The 22,158-nt window shown below is 41.2% G+C and overlaps 1 protein-coding gene across 1 annotated transcript; it reads left to right on the top strand.

Moving 5' to 3' along the window:
- The first annotated feature begins 8,206 nt into the window (after positions 1 to 8,206).
- Positions 8,207 to 10,945, top strand: tmem230b (transmembrane protein 230b). The gene is made up of 3 exons (XM_083672696.1): positions 8,207 to 8,637; positions 9,152 to 9,274; positions 9,399 to 10,945. The coding sequence occupies exons 1-3, from the start codon at positions 8,542 to 8,544 to the stop codon at positions 9,537 to 9,539; spliced, it is 360 nt and encodes a 119-aa protein (XP_083528822.1). The 5' UTR covers positions 8,207 to 8,541; the 3' UTR covers positions 9,540 to 10,945.
- The last annotated feature ends 11,213 nt before the right edge of the window (positions 10,946 to 22,158 follow it).

The raw sequence follows: 22,158 nt of genomic DNA, 5'->3' as shown, positions 1-22,158 counted from the left end.
TATTCAGAAGTTCTCCAGAGAGAATAAAGATTAGAGAAAAGGTTAAATGGTGACACAAGAATACTGAAAGTGGAGGGAACTTGCTACAGTATGGGTTGGGTTACGATCAGCAGCTTTGTTTGAGTTCAGCTCTCACACCATCAATATTATAATTGGGTTATGGTTAGGGTTAGGATTACTCGGCATACCGTAGTATACAATAAAAGGTGAAAGTTGAATAAAAAACATGCAAAATGGCCTTTCTGGGTGGAACGACAGCACATGAGTAATGATGGGGCAAATGCATTATCTAATCCTCTACTGTCCTCCCCTACTGTCCCTCCCTACAGACCTTTCCTCCACTATCACACTATTAAGTTCAGATTGACCTCTCCCATGGTGATTAAATGATGCTTACTAACACTGTTATCTGATTCCCAACCACTAATGCATGGGGAAACAAAGATAACAGAGACAAAGACCCTAGGCCATGAAACTGCATTTTTAGGTTCATTCCTCCATAATAATGAAATGTGACAGTTGCATGATCTTCACCCATGAGAGCATTGGCATTCCTCCACTGCCCTGCAACTTAGAACTGCCCTGCAACGTAGAATATGCAACATATGGAAATGTTTGGAACTGGGTGCACATAAACATATGCAAGCATTCTCTTGAAATGCCAAAATGAACACCATATACCCATACGCATAATACTCAAATCCTGCCGTGATTGGTTGCAGATAAGTCAAGGTGAACGTATTCCATTGAGCCTGACACTGTCCGCCTAACTGCAGTCATGACAGGCCCTGAAGCAACATTCATTTGGTCCGAGATTCTAATAGCAATTACAGGTGTGCTTTAATGAACAGTTATCACATTCTTTCAGTGGTATTCTCTGACCAATAGCTATAAACCTCAATGATTACACTCGCCTCTTTTACCACCAATCAATGCATTGTTTACTTCAATTACTTTTGATTAAAAAACATAAGAAAAGTACACCGTCTTGGAAAAATATCGAAAAGTATGCAGTACATCATTAGCAAGATACGTTATATTTCCTCTGTAGAAAAAGAAAGAAAGAATGAAAGAAAGAATCAAATAATAGGCCTACTATTATATACACTCACCGAACACTTTATTTGGAACACTATACTAATACTGGGTAGCTCCCTTTGCTCTCAAAACAACCTCAATTCTTCGTGGCATTGATTCTACAAGATGTTGGAAACATTCCTTTGAGATTCTGGTCCATGATGACATGATTGCATCACACAATTCCTGCAGATTTTTCAGGTGCACTTTGAAGCTGTGAATCTCCCGTTCTACCACATCCCAAAGGTGTTCTATTGGATTCAGATCCGGTGACTGGGAAGGCCACTGAAGAACACTGAACTCATTGTCATGTTCATGAAACCAGCTTGAGACGACTTTTGCTTTGTGACATGGTGCATTATCCATGCTGGAAGTAGCCATTAGAAGATGGGTAAATTGTATCCATGAAGGGATGCGCATGGTCAGCAACAATACTCAAATAGGCTGTGGCATTCAAGCGATAATTGATTGGTTTTAACTGGCCCAAAGTGTGCCAAGAAAACATCCCCACACCATTACACCACCTCCACCATGAGAAGGTGTACAGATGTTCCTAATAAAGTGTTCAGTGAGTGTAACTCTAAATAAGAATAATTCACCGATTATCCTTACTGCTCTTAGGAAATTAATAAAGTACATTTGCGGTGTTATATAGGCTAAAAGACTAGAGTTTACTTGTTATATCATCCCCGTGATTTCACAGTCACCGCGCAAAATACAGCCTATTCATGGGGAGGCAAATAACTATGTAAAGTTGACCATTAGAAATTATAGAGCCTACTTCACAGCACATTAGCTAAAAGTGCGCATAGTTATGAAATGCAATCGAAAATGACAGTTCACAGACATGACAAATTAGAAAATAAGTGGTCAACTCGATTTTCTGAGTGACTGAGTAGCCTCTCATTTGTCACATATGGATGTCCTAGAATAAAGACTACATTTCTCCAGCCCTTTCCAACGCAGTATTGTGTTCAGCAAATTAAGCAAAAAACATGCAATATCAAAGACTGAAATTAATCTACTCCTTCATGACCGCATTTAAAAATTATAGTTAATTACAATGAAACAATTTTACCGGTATAACTCACCTGACTTTACCGTCGTTACCTTTCGATCCCGATAGTTTTAATGAATAATATAACAACAAATCTCAAGCATTTTACGGAGCAGCAAAACCAGGTGGGAACAAAAGTATTGTCAACCGCTTGGTAATGACTGCGGACTTTCGCGATGTGCTCCGGTATCTCGACTGAAGTGATTTAACCTTGATAGCCAAGTGCCCTGCCCATGGATCCAGCAGTATAAGTGCTGCTCTTTAGAAGCATTAACTCCATTGAGATGATGACTACCAAATGAGTCATTGCTATCCCCCCCGCCACACACACACCCCCTCCTCTTGTCTCCATACATTATACCTCATCTCTATTCTCCTCTCACGTCATCAGTAGGGTACATCAGCTATATGTCTACAGAATGTTTTCGTTTTCCGAAAATCATGAATCATTCAACATGGGCCAAGAAGAAAGAAAGTAACCGAGAACGAAGAGATATACGAGACAAAACATCTGCTTACCTGAACTAAATTACTGAAAGGTCCATGTCCAACAAATTGTTGTGAAGAGTGCATAATGTAATGTAAAACGTGTTAAAACCTAATTAAACAATATGTTCACAATGCAAGAATAGTTGGATCAATTCATCTCTAATGCAAACGACATCCCACCTCCCCTATGTATAGAGGAGATGGAGAACCAAGCAGATGAAAACACACACACACACACACACACACACACACACACACACACACACACACACACACACACACACACACACACACACACACACACACACACACTAAGATGATTGTTATCTCCCACTGTGGGTAAATTCTTAAAGACCATCTGACCATCTCTGGCTACAAGTATTTATCAATGAAGAGGCTATTTTGCTGTATCAATATGGTGTCCTGTACTCTCTCAGTTCAGCTCTCTCTCTCTCTCTCTCTCTCTCTCTCTCTCTCTCTCTCTCTCTCTCTCTCTCTCTCTCTCTTTCCTTTCCCCCTTTCCCCCTTCCCTCCCTTCCTTCCAAACATTGTGCTCAATATTCTGCTCATACTTTGTTGTTTTTCTTGAACTCATAAACACTCCACAATGAATCAAAGGAAGCCTTTAGGATGCTGTCATAGCAGAGCTTTGGGAATCCTCTCTCACCCCCACTGGCAGATGAGCAGAGATGAGCAACAAACTAACAAACCGGCTCCCAGTGCTTCCTGCCTAGGGAAGCTTCACTTTAACCCTCCCAAAGCTGAAATCACCATGACAACTCTTCATTGTTCTTTAGCTCCTAAATCATTTAGAAAATTGAGTTTGCTTGTGTGGTAATCATTTAGCACACAAGCAAATTGACCTGCAAACAGTGGTGTACAGTAAAGATTATATTTAGCCAAGATCGAAGCTGCTCCTTTCTCATCTGCAATTTCACTGTTGGGGTATCATTAGTGAAAATGAACAAGTTCAGATATAATTACTGATTTGTTAAACAGATGTTTCATTGTGTTGCATTGTCTGGCCATGTTGATTTTGACCCAACTTTTTACTTGCTTATAAAATCCGATGAATTGGGGAATATTCATTGTATGAAGCAAGATATATTTAAGACTATTGTGTTATGAGCAAAAATATGTCTCTGGTTCTGTCTCTGTCTCTCTTCTTTCTCTCTCTCTGTCTCTCTCTCTCTCTCTCTCTCTCTCTCTCTCTCTCTCTCTCTCTCCCTGAGTTGGCATCGTGTCAAGCTCAATCAGTAAAAGACCTGTCAGAATAGCAATTATCTGGCCGAGCCATCCATGCAATAGGGCAGACTGCTGAGTTCTGAAGTTGTTGAAATCAATTCCATGAGACAGTCAGAAACATTTTACTGTAGGTAATTGAGGCAGATATTCTTCTTTAACATTCACACAAATGTTGGCATTTACACTGACACTCTGAATGATACATCCCCAGAGATTGTTTTCTTGCGCTTTAGAGATGATGACAACTCTTAAAAATTCCTACTGGTAAAGATAAGTTCCATTAAACACAGTCATCAGTAGAGCGGGGCCACAACCATCTCTGGACAAATGTCATCCAATCATTTGCATAATAAGCCAATACAGCCTAAAACTGCCTAATAATATGATTTCCGAGAAACATCCGAAGGTACAAACATAAAGTGAGATGCTTCAAAGATCACTGTGACATTTACTTGATGCTACAGCTATCTAAACCTATGATTTGTCTTGTGGACACAGATATCAGCCGTCAACCACTCAAAGTTTCCAGAGTCTTCACATTCACACATAAAGGTGAGAGCCTTAGTCATCTCTTTGAACCAAGGATGAAGCCCTACGGAGACTGATGAAGCGTGTTAGAGAACCAACCAATTCTCCACCCACACACAAACACGTCTCGCTTGTTCTTGAGACTCCCCTCAGATGCAGGTAGGAAAAAAGAACATGTTTGGTGATGCATCAGTGGCAGAGTTCAGGACTCACAGGGAGAGACAGATGGAGGCGTCGGGAGAAATGCTTCAGTGCTTAATGTCGATTCTGTACCAAATATTTCCCAGACAGATCCAATTCAACATGTTGATGAATGTTAAGGAATCTAAAAAAACCATGTCATGTGCAAAAACTGAAAAATTGAGCATAATACCAGTCAACCACTTAGATGTCACATCGATTGATGTCTGTAGCCCTGTGTGAAGTGAAAGTAGCGGCACAGGGAGACTGCATGATGTTGAACTGGTGTAATGGGTAGGCCTGCAGCCGAGCTCCAGTCATGGCACTATCTGAATTGCTGTAATGAAGTCAGGCTTAATCATTTCAGATGATGGATCTCTGACTCTAATTATGGCCCTGTTGCTGCTCTCTTGCTGCAGTGTCACACCCCAGGGTCATGGGCATAGGCTGCTGACTGCTTACTACACAAAACACAAGCACAAGCACAAGCACAAACACAAACACAAACACAAACACAAACACAAACACAAACACAAACACAAACACAAACACACACATCACACGCATGCACCCCCCCCCCCCTACTTTACATTACTTTTGATTGATTTAGCTTGATTTCACACATAACAGTTGAAAAAAAACTAAATCTAATGTCCATTACTGGTTATCATATTTTCCTATTAGAGAGTATTTGATCCAGGAAATCAATGTTCATCCCCAAAAACACAGAGGAGCTCAACCTAGAGCATAATTAAATTCAATTTCAAATGCCACTCACACATACTCTATACATAATACATAATCATGTATTCCCCCTGGTTGCTGTTAATTCTAGCCATATATTGTGTTATTAGATTATAACTAGTTTATCATTATCTTCTGTTTCACATCCATACACCCGCTACTGTTTAATCAGTATAGTAAAGAAACAAAAACAAGATTGCATTATATGTTTCTAGAGACTCATAATGGCAAAGCAAATAGCTGCATGTGGAGAATTGCACAAAGGTGGAAAAGTGTAGTGGAAAGATTCAAATGAGACTCCTTGCCTGGCAGGAAGTTCTAAAGCAACACTGATTAGTTTATCACAGCAGCTGCAAACAGGTTTGGTGAGATATGAAATCACCATCCCGGTGTGACTCCCTGAAACACATTTCGCCACAATATTATTCATAATCTAGAACATTTTCTCAATTAATGCCCTGTGTGACCCTGGCAGAGCTTTCACATCACTGCTTCCCTGTTCTGTTCTGGGGGGATATGAGGTTGCTATCAGAGACTCCTATGCCTACAGGGAACTCTCTGTATGTGTCTATGACCAGGCAGGGCACTGTGAATTATATACTCGGAGGGAAGACAATATCCCTGTTTCAACCCCAACTGCATCAATTATTTATTCATTTATTATTTATTGGAAGGAAAAAGTCAGGCAGTGTTATTATTTTGTGAGTCAATAGCAAGCCCTACCCCCACCCCGCGCTCTGTTTGCCATCCAGGTTATTGCTGTGCATGACCAGAGAGATGACAATAAAGTGCATAAAATCATTCACGCCACCTTGGTCACAACCAGCTGCTCACACACTTTCACCCATAGTGAAACTTTTGGACCAGTTGCCTGGAGGACTTCCCATGTGTCTGGCTTCCCAAACATAGTTATTATCATGGATATTCTTTCCTCACAGTAAGACATTTATCATGGTTATCCTCATTGTCGAATTGTCTTTGTCTTTTTATGGTCCATTCACCACATTACAATGTACCCATCGTCTACATCCACGAAAGATTAAAATAAATGTGTTTAATAGCAGTAAATCATTTGTTATTTCTAAGAATGTAAAAAAATAACAGTAAATTCATCAATGTGTTCATCAATTCAAATGTGTCAGCTCTGTGTGTGCCTACGGAATCTGAGAACACAGTGGCAAGGTTTTGTTTACCAGTTGTTCACTTGTTCACAAGCTGTAATTACCAGTGGGATTTCTTATGTCATTTGAGATCATTTTAGCTAACTGTAAACAAGCAGACTGTTAATAACTACATATTCACCATATGGTGTGAAAATATCATTGACATTGATGTTATTCATGCTACCAGATAAAGATGATCAGCTAACTGTTATAAAATTAGTCTAGCTTTTACCTTCTCTATTCAGACTACAATCACCACATCCGTTACATTCACTTTATTGACCTGAGCAGACTCATCAGCTACAGCTCCATACAGACAGACACCAGCAAATAATTAAATATGTTCTAGTCTATTAAACACAGTGTGTTTGAGACAGAGTCATTGTCTCCACCATCAACGTATTCAATATATCGATAGGCGATAGCCTTTAGTGTTTTTGACATGGAGGCATTTAATCTGAGACAAAATGTAATAACAAAAGTAAATTGACCACAGTGTTCTGGACAAGATTGGCCCTGCTGTAAAGATTGGTGTATTCTGAGGCAATCTGATGAAAACAGGTAGCATGGGAGTGGATATATATATATATACTGCTCATTCAAAAACATTGAACTCTAAATTGTATACTGTATTATTTGTCTTTGTTTAACTGACTGACATAATGTAAGTTAAGCAAGAGATGAATATAAGGGAGAAAGTGATAACAACATTACAAATGTAAAGAATGAGGCACTGACTGCCTCTGAGTACCTCTGACTACCTCTGGGCAAAGCATGTTGGTATTAGATAACAATATTAGATAACAATTTCAGACAACCATATTAACGTATTCATTGTGATGTTCTCTGTGTGTGGGCATGTCTGTATGTCTTTATTTCATGTTTTGAGACTTGATTACATGAAAAGCCTGTGTTGGTTTAGTGAGGAGCTTTAGTGTGTGTGTGTGTGTGTGTGTGTGTGTGTGTGTGTGTGTGTGTGTGTGTGTGTGTGTGTGTGTGTGTGTGTGTGTGTGTGTGTGTGTGTGTGTGTGTGTGTGTGTGTGTGTGTGTGTGTGTGTGTGTGTGTGTGTGCGCGTGCGTGTTTGTGTGTCAGAAACGATCAGTAACTCAAGTAAAATGTGCATACATGTGATCAAATTAAAAAAAAAACATGGAAACGATTTTGATCCCTTTCATGGCCATTTATTATTGTTATTTCAGAAGATGTACTTCATTTTACTCACACTTCAACAAGAGATGATAGTGGGCTGTAAAATAGCTTGAAGTCTGAGAGCTTTTCTGTAATGCTGCCAGTCTGTTGTAAAATAACTCCTGCAGTCGGCCTCTGTTGGTTTGACCAGGTAGAAGGCTAGGTAATGAACACACGTCATCCCCTTGATAGGCAGGCACCTGCATCTTTTTGTATACAGTCAAAAAGGCGACATTGGCTTGTGCAACAGGACATACTGTGCTTGAGTATGATACGGCAGCGCCCCTCTGTGGCAATTGTACTTCAAGACTACAATGATTGTGCATAATAGGCATTCAATAAAATGTTCCTTGAAATGCAGGATCAACTTGTAATGTCTTAAGTTTTATAAAATCGTATTTATTCAGTTAATGTGCATGTCACATTGTGAAATCAATCTAAACTAGGGTCGAGGGCATTTTTAAGTAGGCTAGTTTATGGCCCGTTAAAATAATGCAAGTGCATCGCGCAGGCGTTACAGTGGGGAAACAAACACGGAAGAGATTATCCCTGCACAAGTAGAGAACAGCAGAATACACGTTTTGTCGGAAGATAATCGTAATGCGTGCTGTCCACTTTTAGAGGCACTGTTGATATTTCTGTCATTCGAGTTTGAACTCGAATAGGGCTATTGGTTTCAGTAATTATAGAGAGTTGAGAGACTGTATTCTGAGTAACTGATCACGAACGGACATTAGCCGCAGCAAGCTGTGCAAATCGTCACTATCATTCATTCCCGGAATGATACAATGTCAAAGCTGCAAACAATGCTTTAACATAATAATACTGTTTTCAAGTGCGTCTGATACATTTGTTTCCACCTGCTAAAGATGCCAACTCGCAACACTATAACAAACGGAATTCCTAACAGTAAGGTTAGGTATTCCAAATTAGCTAATGATGATGACGGCTACATTGATTTACAGGTAAGAGGGCTGAAGAGGGCCTAATAGATAAGATAGAATCCTACTTTGGGTAACCCTTAACGTTAAATTCCATTTGTAGTAACATTATAGCCTAATTACTATAGAAACAACTGTATTAACATTGTCCTTAGTTATTTATATAGAATATGGATTTCAGTGATTTGTGTTATTACACAAGTAGACGAACAGTAGTGTGATAACATGAACTGCTCATCTCCATCTTACTATGCAATTACAAATAAATTAACAATGTACTATGTAACACCATGTTAACACAATGTTGTTGCTAGTGTAATTAAAGTTATTACACAAAGCTATAGGGGCAACTTAATGTAAACTGTGACCCCAATTTGTGAAATTCAAGTAAAATGTTTAAAATGTACTTTGCTTCTGGGACCTCATGACAATTAACATCAGTTTTGTAAACTGTCTGTTAATAGGCCATGATTTACATGGGTGATAAAAAATACAAATATGAATTGATATGCACTAAAGTTTCTCTTCTATCCCACAGTTCAAAAGGAGCCCACCAAAAGTTCCATACAAAGCCATTGCCCTGGCCACCGTCCTCTTCTTGATTGGCTCTCTGCTAATCACCATTGGGGCCCTCCTCTTGGCAGGATACTTTGAAGTCACAGTGAGTATGAAGGATGTCCGAGCCCATATTGACACCATGAGAAACAGATGTATACTGAGGTGCATTTTCTCAATGTCTTTGTTGTATTGTGTGCCTTGATTTGTGTTTTTCTTATCCATTTCAGCATCGGGATAGAACTGTGCCTGTCCTCATCATTGGAATCCTGGTTTTCCTGCCTGGATTTTATCACCTGCGGATAGCTTACTATGCATCTAAGGGCTACCGTGGTTACTCCTATGATGATATCCCAGACTTTGATGACTGAGCCAATCCTATGTTAGCTGTGGTTCCAGTCTCTTTCTCATTTTGCCAACTCCTTTGTTGTTCTCATGTTTGGCAATTTTTCAGTGTCACTGAATGAGACAGTCTTGCACCCAGGTTACTCCTAAAGCAAATGACCGTTGATGCTAATGTTTATCATGGATTATCTACTTTCTTTTTTTCACTGACTGAAATGCCGCCCTCCAAGTCATTGAATGACTTCTATGAACAACAAATCTGTTTTACATTTTGTTCCTAAGCAAGTTGTATATTTGTTGTTGACCGGTTAATTAAACAATGAAATGTTATCCCAGGATTTTTTTTTATTTAGCAGTAAAATAGCAGTAAAATACTGGGGAGTCCATTTTTGCATCGAGGTATTTCTAAGTTCATGTGTATATTTATCTAAACAGTGCAATACTGTACAATGGTAAGGACATTATTTCTATGCTGACTGAACAACCTGATTGTTGTACAACATTGTTGCTGAAGGCATGCATGAGTTGTATTGCTTGTCCGCTAAACAGTAAGCCCAAGACCTGGTCAGTGCAACTGATGGCTAGTTTATCAAATTTGCACTTTGGTTTTGGTTGAAATGTCACTTGTGCTTTCCAGAAGTGTGGGTGTGTCTTATGTGATTAATGCCAATCCTTTGATCTCCATATGGTGTGCTTAGACTGTGAGTGTAAAGTTAATTAAGTCAGAACAGCAACAATGTCATGCAACAATCTTATGTTCAAATTGTTTGATATCCATTTTAACTGAGAGTGTTGTCACTTGCATGGACTAAGGAATGTACTCACTTATGAAATTGAATAGCGTTTATGATTGTGTAGCCTACTGGTTGTGCACTAGCTCAAACAACAACTATATCAACAACCTTCAGTTTCACTTTTGCATGGTATCTGCCCCAGTCCGATTAGCCTACCTTGATTGTAGAGTGTCTGAGAAGAGGGGTTGTTTTTGGACAGAGCCCATATCTACTTATTATCATTCAGTTTGGGTCAACTCATGCCCTCTTGTGGATGATAAAAGTTTGCTTCTTTGGAAAAAAACAAACACAGTATTATACACACCTCTATTGACATTGTCTGAACCAAAAAAAGCTAATAAACAAAACATGATTTGTTAAAGATCAATTGTGTGCTGATTGGGTACTTTAAGCCTGTATTGGAGCACAGGTGCAGCCGTTGGTTGTTTTAAATCCAGGTAGTTTATTAAACGCAGCTCTTAGACCAGTTTACCCCACCCCAGACCTGTTTGCTTGTTATTTGAGTGAGAATTCAGATATTTTTATAGCTTCAGGGTTATGTTTTTTGGCACATGAATTTTTGTGTGAAAAGTAATAAAAAGAGAAAATGATGTACTAGAACTTATAGGGACTAAATAAAATATCAGTATTAAACTGGACCGGTGTTATTTAATTTTTATGACTGAGGAGATATGCCTATTGTCATTGTTGCAAAGTGCTCCACAGCGGAGCGTTTGTCTTTTGTCAGGGACCCCAAAACGTCCTATAGTTCATGTTGCTCGTTCCCACGAAAGGGCGCTTTGTTTGAGGCGCTCGAACAGTGTGTGCATGTGGTAGGGAGGAGGGAGATACGAAGAAGGGACGAGACTGAAGAACATTTTAGTGTTGGACTATCGAGAATTGGCTCTATCATCACCGTCTGAAACGAAGGTGCACACGTTTTCGTGGATATTTTGAACAACACTTGCGCACTATGGATTTTTAAAGTTGGTCTCCAGCGCTTGTTTTTCATCACTTTGAGTAGGCTACGTTTGGACAAAGCAGCGCGATGGACTGGACAGCATAGGAAAGTATGCTTGGACACTTTCAATGGGATTTCCAATATTGCACTCCATTAGGCTATTCCATACTGTTGAATCCGATTATTCAGTGAACATTTAGTGATATTTCTATAGGTCCATCATTGAGATTGAACGCATTAGTTTTTGACTCCACGCGTCAAGAGAGGATCACTTAAGACAGCGCGCTACATGAATATGACCACCTGCTTTTTGAGGAACACCTGCATTTTTCATTAGTTATGTTTTTTTTCCCCAAAGGAGTAATGAAAGCGTAAATACGCCCAATAACGTAACGGAGGACGACTGAAAGAAAATAAAAGGCCATCGATGGACTGATTCGATTTCGGTCAACTCAGAGAAGTGCCTCAAGTAAGGTAAAGACTTTTAAATCGGGCACATCCAACACGTGAACATCATTATGACAGGCTACACAACGGACCGACCTTTAATGCAAATGTACATATTATGCATTAATTCCAGACTGACCTTGTCGTTAAAAAAGGTTACCCTTTCATCTTACTTCTAGACAAACAAATATAATGACATACAGTAGTAAAGGCTATTTATGTCTGCATGGGATTCAGTGGACCATGAACATAATGACACGCACTCCACCACTTATTGTGTTCACTCGTTTATCATTTATTAAATTTGTTCATGTTTTTAGTCACTGGTAGAGGTATTACAGATTTAGGTGCAATTTATTTTTTGCACGTGCCAGGTGAAGTCGTTGGAAATGTAGTTAATTCATAGACTACATTAAATTAGTCTGTTAGATTCTGTGCTTTCAGTTCATTAACCTAATGCATTCAGAGAACTGGTCAATCACTGCATATTTATGGTCATTTTTTATTCAGGGTCTCTTCCCTATTAGCCCATATGACTGGGGACGTGTCAGACAATAGAGGGACCTGTTCTGCGTTATAGGAGGTAGGCTAGATGGTGATGTGGAGCATCCTTGTAAACAACTATTAGATACACTGATGGGGCTCTATAGTAAACATTAATTTTAAGGTTCTTCAGATTTTGGTGTATGATTATACACTTACCCTGTACTCATGTGCATTTAAATACCTCCATTTCCTTTATTGTTTCTTCATGTTTGTAAACTGATCAATGAGAACAACATCCGTTCTCTTCCCCCAACATAAAGACACAAATCCAACAGAAGAGGCAAAATATGATGCATGTTTTCTTACTCTATCCTCGGAATGCCCGTTCTGCAACATGACAGCTTTTCAAATGCAAATTGAGACTGACTTTATCCTGGTCATGATGATGTTCTCCTGCTTGATACAGATACAATTTATAGATTTGCACAGATAGAGCATAGAAGTCAGAATCGTCAATCATGAATCGTGGCACTTCATGACATTTGACTAAGTCTCATGACACACTTTTATACTACCCTTTGTTAAATAATACAGTAAAGCTAAAGCTTCCATTGTAACATAATGATGGGCTGTTTGTTATTGCTGATTTTGTCGATTTCAATTGCTTACTCAGGATTTTGACTATTGTGACCAAAGTCCATTTGTAAAGCTCAGTTCATCCATGGACCTCAGTGATTTACCAGTCACTGTGCTCCAATGTCCTGCAAATATCTTAAAATAACTTCTAACTGTTAATGTTGGTAATGACTGTCTTTAACATGGAAGTGTAATAAAGCATGTATAATTTGAAGTTTTTGTTTCTTGCAAGGACTTTATACAAAGCCGCTTAAAGTTATTGGAAAAAACCTAAAGGAGATTAGAGAAAGAGCAAGGAAAGCTGTATTTCAATGTAAATGGCAACATTGTTTATGGCTTTTCCAGTCTTGTGTTGGAAACTCTGACTGTGCTCCTTAATTACCAGATAGGTTTGTTTTTGTGTTATATGAACTTTCTTTGGATCAACTAAAGCATTTAGGCTGAGCCTTGTCTTTGCCCATGCCTCTGCCTAAGATCATGCAGTCAAGATGCTATGTTATACATGTATGTTTCAATATCTGTTAGATATAGATTGTAACTCAGGTGCAGGAGTTGGTTATCTATGTCAAGAGACCCTTCCAGTTCACCAAAGGTCAGTGTCTTTATGCCAGAGAGGATGGAAACCGAGAGTGTTCTCTGACAGGCACTTCCTGTAATGGCCGGTAATCAGACAAGGGCAGGAGTTTGGCTCGCTGGTTGCCAATGGGGAAAAAAACTAACTCGTCCCTTATTGGTAGGTTTTTTCGGAATCTCAATAATCAAGCTAATTTCGAGCCCATTTCTAAAGTAGCTGAATATGTCTTCACTACATAGCCACAAATGTGACAAAATGCAATTTTTTTGTCTTTGTAAAAAATTCAAAACACAAAATTCATCCTTTATTCCAAAGGATTGCCGACCAAAAATGTGCAGTTGGGTATCCTGTCAGCGCTAAATTACAATACAGTATACAGTATCTCCACTTTTGCAGTGTTTACCACCACCATCATGATACTGCTTGTCAGCATGTTCAAGTGTTTCTATTGGAACCACCCCTTCATGTGTCTCTTCTTACATCCAGTCTCTTTGTTTAAGCAGCTTTGGTGGAGTCAGAAGTAAGGACTGGACTGGAACTCAAGGTCATGGGCGGGGCAAACCACTCGTAAGGGCTCTCAGAATTAAAGCAGGATGTCAGTACATTAGACGTAGACCTAATGGGTTACACTGCACGCATACTTGACTGACATCCACTCCACAGAGGCTTGCTTTTTAAGAAATATGAATCTTTGAGGAAAACACATCAATGTTCTTCTCCCAATGCCTTCTTTTCAACTTCCTCTTGTAAGTAGTTGGTCAACTCTCTCATTCGGGGGAAGTTAGTAAGGCTTTTATTGTTTGCTCAAATCTTTGCTTTCTATTATTCTTGTTCTGTATGTAGTGGCTAATGATTGATGTCTTTAACTTCAGGCTGTATAAGCAATGCCACTATAGACGTGTTCCTTCTTTGCACCTGTGACCTGTGAACTTGTGGTTCTCTCCCCCCCCCCCCTCCCTAAACCCAGCCAACCTGCTCTTAAGGCCATGCCCCCTGGCAGGATTAACCAGGATTACTAAGAAAGTAATACTACTGCTTATCAGGCCTGTCTCTGTCACCACCATCGCTGATGGGCCTGCTCAAGTGCACACACACACACACACACACACACACACACACACACACACACACACACACACACACACACACACACAAACCCTAAACTTCACCTTCTTTGTTTGGGTCTACTTTCAGTGGCCTTACTGCTGGGGGATTATTATGGCTAGCATTCCCACCATCTCACCCTATGTTGCATGTCACTTCAGAATGTAGCACATCTTACCTGCTGGTATGAGATATGGCTCAATATGTTCACCTCGCCGTTCCCTCACTTTACAGCACATGCATACACTCCATGTTATTTGTAATGTGAGTTAGCAGCCATGTAAACAGAATTATCTGCAGTATTTGCTTTCATGTTTACCGAGCAGTAGACAAAACAATCTGTAGCATTTATAATGGCTTGCTTGATCAGATGTAGGAAGGGAAGATGATTGGAGTCCTGCATCTGTCAAAAAAATCAGTAGCTCTCAGTCAAGCAGTGCTACAGAATGCCAACGGTCTGCACAGGCGTACCCATTATAGCCTGCTGACAGATGCCCTTTGGCAAACTCTCTAGTTTGATTTCTAATTTGATTACACTATTAACATGGGAGCAGCACTGCTGGATTAGTGTAGGTGTTCAGAAATACAGGCCTACAATCCTGAAGACAAGACCAGCCTGGATCCAAAGCAATTTGTCTCAGTGTAGCCCAGTAAGAAATGCAACTAGTCTTAACGAGGTAATGTCTTTGCATTTACATTTCACATTCACATTCTGTAATGGCCTATATGTAGAGTACATAGCCCAACATATTGACATGGTACTGCATTAGCTCAATATATCATCTACTGTATATTGAGTCAAACTGGTGGGCGTTCTGTGATTACATAGATTAAAGGGCTTCCTGCCTATTTCTGTTGCCATAGGAAATTAGGCATACCCGAAGCTGCAGTACAGCAGTAGGGCCTGTCCCTCTCTTGCTCTGCACCTGTAGACTTTGACCCAGCCAGGCTCGCTCTGTTGTGAGTCTGGACGCTTTCCTCAGGAATGGCTGTCTGATTCGCCACCAAATACCAACTAAAGCCAACAGCAAAGACAATGTCGTCATTTAATGTACTGTATTTTAGGTTGTTGATACCCACCACCCTGCAAAGTCTGCTATGTTGAAATAGATCTTGATGGAGACACATCTAACAGAGTACCCTAGTGTAGATAGAGCAGTCCAAAGTCAAAGTCTTTGTAGTCAAATAAGGTATCCCTCACAATAACTCCTATAATTATATATAATATAATAATAATATATGCCATTTAGCTGACACTTTTATCCAAAGCGACTTACATTGCAGTGAGTGCATACATTTTTCAGTGTATATGGTCCCAGCTAGTGTGGTGAGAAGGAGTGGGCTGGTCCTTGGGATGTCATGTGGCTGGGTGATGCAGAACTGATACCTCAGGGCATGATGCAGTCGTGTGCAACCAATCCCAGTGACTGTAATAATTGTTATAATGTTTACATTTATGTTGTCGACAAAAACATCTACTTTGCTCTTGAAAGTGAAACACATCACACTTATTAAACTCACTCAAAACCCCCAAAACATCTACTTTGCCCTTGAAAGTGAAACACATCACACTGATTAAACTCACTCAAAACCACCACTATGGATAATTCTCAACAGGTGTTAAGGGCCCCACTCTGACTCCCATATCAGTCAAGTGCAGGTCCAAGGGATAACAATATCCTTGACGTGTTCTATTCACAGTTGTTTACTAGATTACTAGTACCATTACTTCTAAGAAACCAAATGTGTCACGTGAGTTAGTGAGCATCATGTGCTTTGACTATTGTAGGACTGCGTCAACTACAGCATTACACTTACTAGCTTTCCAAAAATAGCCTCTTTCATATTAGTGTAATTAACTTAAAGTAATAAGCTGGCATTAGTGGCAATGAATCAAGTGAGTGTGTGAGAATAAAATGTAGAATGGGAGGGCAGGGGGTCATTCCATATAGTCGAAATGAGAGAGGATGACTTCAATTGTATATGACCTTAAACTGTGGGTTATATCGCAAATTTTAACCGGACGGTGCAGCACCTGATTCAACTCTCAGAAGCCTCATTGAGTTCCTTTTCTAAGGGGCTTTCCATTCTTTCTATTTTTGGTGATTGACAGGATTCATAAACAATAGGAATGGGTGTATATTGAGTGGTTGCAATGCTGCACAAACTAACAGATTCTAGATTATTCAAGAGGAGAGGGATTGATGAGGTCAAATGCATAGAAACTTTACTTTATTTGACTTTAAAGTGCATTGAAGACTTTCGACTGGATGTGTGGTGATAGAAGATAGAGATTGTCTGATAAACACAGATGGGTCTGGTGTTTTCCTATTGCATGTGTCACTTGTCAATTACTGTTGGCCTATTTAGCCTGTGACGAGGCCTACTGTATGAGCTGGACCAGTCACAGAGAGGAAGCTAATCCATTTGGCTGTATCAGTGACAGGGACACCTACAGGTCTGTTTTATGATGTCTCACACACACACACACACACACACACACACACACACACACACACACACACACACACACACACACACACACACACACACACACACACACACACACACACACACACACACACACACACACGACATGATGATGTCCACTAGCTCAGAAGGGGATATGGTACCCTCCAAATGTTTGTTGTAATAAGTACTGTATGCTTCCTCTCATCCAAACCACAGATCAGACATCCAATTTTGCAGTAGACAGATTATTTACAGAAAATAGTCAGTTATCAAGCCATGAACCGATTGGAATGCTGTTTGAAGTGGGATTATGAAATACTTTTGGGCTGATGTTACTGTAATTTGAAGGATTACATTGGTCTTCTCTGAGGAGGGGTGTAGTGAGAAGTCGTTATGCAGTACTGACAGCTGTGAAGTGTGTTACATAATGTATGTGTCCATATGGCGGATGTACTGTATAAAGTGAATGTGTGTGTTTCAGGTTTGGAGATGTGTGAAGGCGTGTGAGGGACGGCCATGGGATTGGAGAGACTGTGGCTTCTGGGTGTCACCACTGCTGTTACGCTCTGTCTGCTGCGTAAGTATCTAACTGGAAACCTTAACTTGATCTACACTCTGTATACTCTGTCTTCATTCACCATTCACCATTCACCATTCACCATTCACCATTCAATAGTGAAGTTATGCAAATGTCATGTAAACTCTAAGTGGAGTGAATTCCTCTGTTCTCCTACTTTCCCTCTCTCTCCATCTCTGTCTCTTTGCTTCCCTTTTGTTTGTTCCACCCCTTAAAACTTGCCCTTTTTTAATCACATGTATGTAATCTAATATAGGCCTGGGCCTTGGTGTCTACAGGCTGGAGGAGTAAGTGGTGGATATTTGTGAATGTTTAGAGGAATTCTAAACTCTGTCTTTAGTACATAGAAGGCATTATACATCAGCCACTATTCTCCTAAAGCCTAAATTGTGGAAAGTAAAGTAGAGGGGACTAAGGGGGTTAGACACAAGTGAGTGAGAAAGAATGGGGTGAAATCCTGCTCCACAAAATAACTGCGGGTGCGGATTAAGATCAATCTGGGATTTATGCTTCCCCCGTCCCAACGAGGCACACTTCTGGGGGGAGGGGAGTTTGGTAGTCCGCAGACCATGTGTGTACCCTAGGGGGTCACGGGGAAGGGAGGGGCCTGCTGCCCTCTATCAGTGAGTGTCCCCCTTTGAGATTAAAGCTTAATCACTGTGCCAGATGAGGTGCAGAACAAACACTGGCACCCGCAACCACAGACACAGCCAGCCACAGACACAGCCAGCCACAGACACAGCCAGCCACAGACATATAGGCACAGAGAGGTCTATAGGCAGTGCCCCAGGTGCTGCTAATGGGATTGCAGCATGTCCAGAGGCCCTGCAGCCACGCAATCTTGTCACCAAATGGAGCATCATTGTTTTACATGGCCTCTGTGTATCTGCTTTAAACGGAGCATACCCTGGAGAGTTAACAGTCATTGGAATAGGCAGGCTGAAGTCTTCACACATTCCTGTGTGAAATGCATGTTTGTGTTATCCACCCTAATCACTTCTCCCTCACTCATTGTTGGTTTACAGTATCTCTGTCCTTCCAGTATCTTTCAATCTATCTTGGCCTTTCAGTTGTAGCCTTGCCTCTCCTGTTTTTATCCTTCCCTTATCTCTCCTGAGGCAGCCTAGATGTTGCGGTTAAATCATTTTATGATCTATTCTAAACCCCACCAAAAAAGAGAATGTGAATATTTGCACAATATCTCCTTGGAATTTTGCTCCAGTGAATTCCAGTGAAGTTTATCTGGCCCCACTACTTTTGCACGAGACTCAAATCTCTGTAGAACAGAGCCACATACTTGGTGGATGTTTTAAAGCTCTCTAGGATATTGGTTCGTGTGCCTCTCCTGCTGCTGTGTTGACCATTAACCGTTCAAGCATCAAAAGTTCCACATCAAATTCAGCAGTCATTCATCCTCCATTTGTTGCCTCCTTAGGTCCCTCTCAGGGTATTGAGTCGGTGGTCCGTGCCAGAGTTGGGGGCACTGCAGAGCTGAGTTGCAGTCTTACCCCCCCTTCTTCGGGAGCCACTACACCAAACCTCTTCCCACTGCACGTGGTGGAGTGGGTTCGCCTTGGCTACAATGTTCCGATCCTCATCAAATTTGGAGTGTACACACCACGCGTGCATCCTAACTACAAAGGTGAGTCTTGTCCCGGATCCGCATTCTATCACAGCCTCCATCAGAGCAACTCTTAAGGAAACACATTGTGTATGTGTTTCTAACCTGACTGGACATTTGAACCTTTTGAGTCTAACTTTCAAAACCTTGGTGCAATTGGACCTTTTGTCCTGCTGGTTTATTGGAGGCCGTTAGCCTGCACACAAAAGCATAGTGCCGTGTTTTAATTGCATTCCTCAGTAGTAAAACAGTGCTGCACAGGGGAGAAGGACAAAGCAGAGTTTAACCTCAGTCACCCAGAGAATCTAAGATAGCAGTTGTTGTTTCTCAAAGGAGTGAATACAAGAACCTGGAAAAGACAGATTTTTCTGGTTATTTCTGAAGTGATCTCTTGTTAAAAAAAAGTTTCAATCCCCTTGAAACAACTTTCAATGACCTTCCTTTGAGCTTTTCTTTTCCTCTCACAAGTGCTTGGCTGGGAATGTCCCATAAGTACAGCTGTGTTGTTTGAGTGGGGGTGGGGAAGGGGGTTACACTGGTATTTATGAATGCTGGGGGGTTTTAGTTGAGAGACAACCCCAAATAGGTAATCCACCCAAACAAGAGCCCTGTAATTACTGTGTGTGTATGTGTGTGTTTTAGTGCAGAGGTAGTGCAGGAGATGAGGACAGGGCGAGGATGGAAGGATTTTAATGGATGCAATCAGGGGGGTGGGCTGACAGACGGGCTGTGTGTATGTGTGTGTGAGAGTGTGTGTGGGGGGGGTGTCGGGATTAAAGAGAGTGGGGTTAAATTGAGAGAGGCTTGGGTAGGGTGGGGGCTGGTGGTCTGATGACAGTTTTTTATTGGTATTCATAGGGGTGACCCAGTAAGAGGAGATTGTTTTGCTGCAAGGAGGATGGGTGAAGCATAGGGAATAATAGAGTTTTCTTGCTAGAGTACTATAATCCAGTCATTGTCTCTCTGAGAACAAAAGACAAAGAGGGCTATCACACCCACCCCTTCCTCTGCCTGAGTCCTAACCACTACCTCCACAATCCCCTACCCTCCCATCTAGGTCACTGAACCTTACAGGGAAGCTTTCAATTCCACCTATAGTTTGGTTTTCACTTGAATAGAGGCATTCAGTAAGTACACCAAAGATCAAATGGAGCTTGGTGTGCACACCTAGCAGGCTCTGTCCACCAAGGCATGGGTTTAAGAGCACTGCCCTGCAGACGTCTAGCTGACATCTAGGCTGTTAAAAGTTTATTCTTGGAGGGCACTCATCTGATGCATTCCCACCCATAATTCATTACTGCAACTATGGGAACGCCGAAAAGTAAACAACATTCTAACAACAGACTAGAGAATGAAAGACTTGGATGTTGATGCACATAGTCTCCTGACATAGAATGATGCTCATAGTCTCCTGACATTGAATGATGCTCATAGTCCCCTGACATTGCCCCAATAAGCTATCATACCTTCTGTGTCTGGCTGTCTGCTTAACCCAAGTCTGCCTCATTTCCTCCAATCTCTCCTCCCACTGGAGGCAGATGGCAGCATGTGAAGCATATCAGTGCTGGGGATCTAATGTATTCTACCCTCAAATTAAAATGTATGGGGATTTCAGATTTAACCACAGCCCCACCCCAGAACAAAGTACGTAAAACAGCCAACGCCTCATCTTCTTCTAAAGTTGTTTGTGCTCAGGGACAAACCGAATCAAGCTTTTTCAACAAGCTCTTTAGCCTTGCAATTATGGACCTCCCAACTTCATCTAGTGCTCTAAAGCCTGCTCTGTCTACAGCTGAATCTAGCACTGACGACACACTCCACCCTGAGAGTGTCACATGAAAGAATAAGAGGAAGAGCTATCTTAGCTGAGGGCATTATAAAGTCAGGCATTTAACCTCCAATTGTTCAGATATGCTATCAGGTGAATTTGAGATTACAATGAGTGCTTGATGTGTTTCTGTCTGTGCCACAGAGTACTGTCCTTCTGTTGACCCCATTAGAAGTCCATCGGTCTCAGCCACAGACAAAGGGCTTGTGCAGGCTGCTGCTTGCAAATCTTAGATTTCTAGAGGGAATCAGAAACCCTTTTGAAGATGGCGGCCCACTTCCCTTTTCCTCCGTCTCTATTCCAAACATGCCCTGGAGGAACGATCATCAATCACCTGATAGCAGGGAGGAAGAGCCAAATAAATAGTGACTGAAACACTTGAAGTGCAGTTGACAAGCTAGTGAAGTCTGTTTGAGTTGTTGCCTCTTGAGCAAATGTGTTCGTCCAGGCTGGCCTGCAAGTCTCCTTGCATTGCCTGTGCTGTCAGGGGCACTTACTCCAAAAAGGGCAGATCAAATGCCTCCTCTCTGCTGAAGTAAATGAGTGGAGACGGTGTGGATGGGACACCCTCCTTGGGGTAGAACAGCAGAGGCAAAGCCCCAGACTCAACCCAGCAGGCCCCCATCACTCTCTCAATATGAGCCCTGAACACTGGGGAGTCATGGCCATTTTTACAACACACACACGCACGCACGCGTGCACGCACACACACACACACACACACACACACACACACACACACACACACACACACACACACACACACACACACACACACACACACACACACATTGTAAGCCAAAATTAGCTTTGTTTCCTCCCCAATTATATAGGCTTAACTGACACTTTATTTTGGTTAACAGAGCCGAAGCGAACATGACCCTATTTGATCACCTCAGGCAGAACACAGGGCCAAATAAAGTGGTGGCAGCTGAGGCTGATCAACATAATCCACCAACCTGTATTTCTGCTAAAACTGGACTTGGTGAGACTAGCCAAACAGTGACACAATAAGAGAAGAATGCAGGACCCGTGGATCTCATGTTCTCCTGCTCAGAGGTGCTCAGGCAGGACAAAGAGCCTGTTACTTCATCTCACCGCGCTCAAGGTGTGTCCCATGGGCCGGAATCAGAGGACGGGGAATGAGATCAGTCCCAGCATTGTAC

This window comes from Argentina silus, assembly GCF_951799395.1.
Source record: "Argentina silus genome assembly, chromosome: 7".
In the NCBI taxonomy this organism is placed as follows: domain Eukaryota; kingdom Metazoa; phylum Chordata; class Actinopteri; order Argentiniformes; family Argentinidae; genus Argentina; species Argentina silus.
Note: the sequence above shows the minus strand (reverse complement) of the source record. Positions and strands in the feature narration are given on the sequence as shown.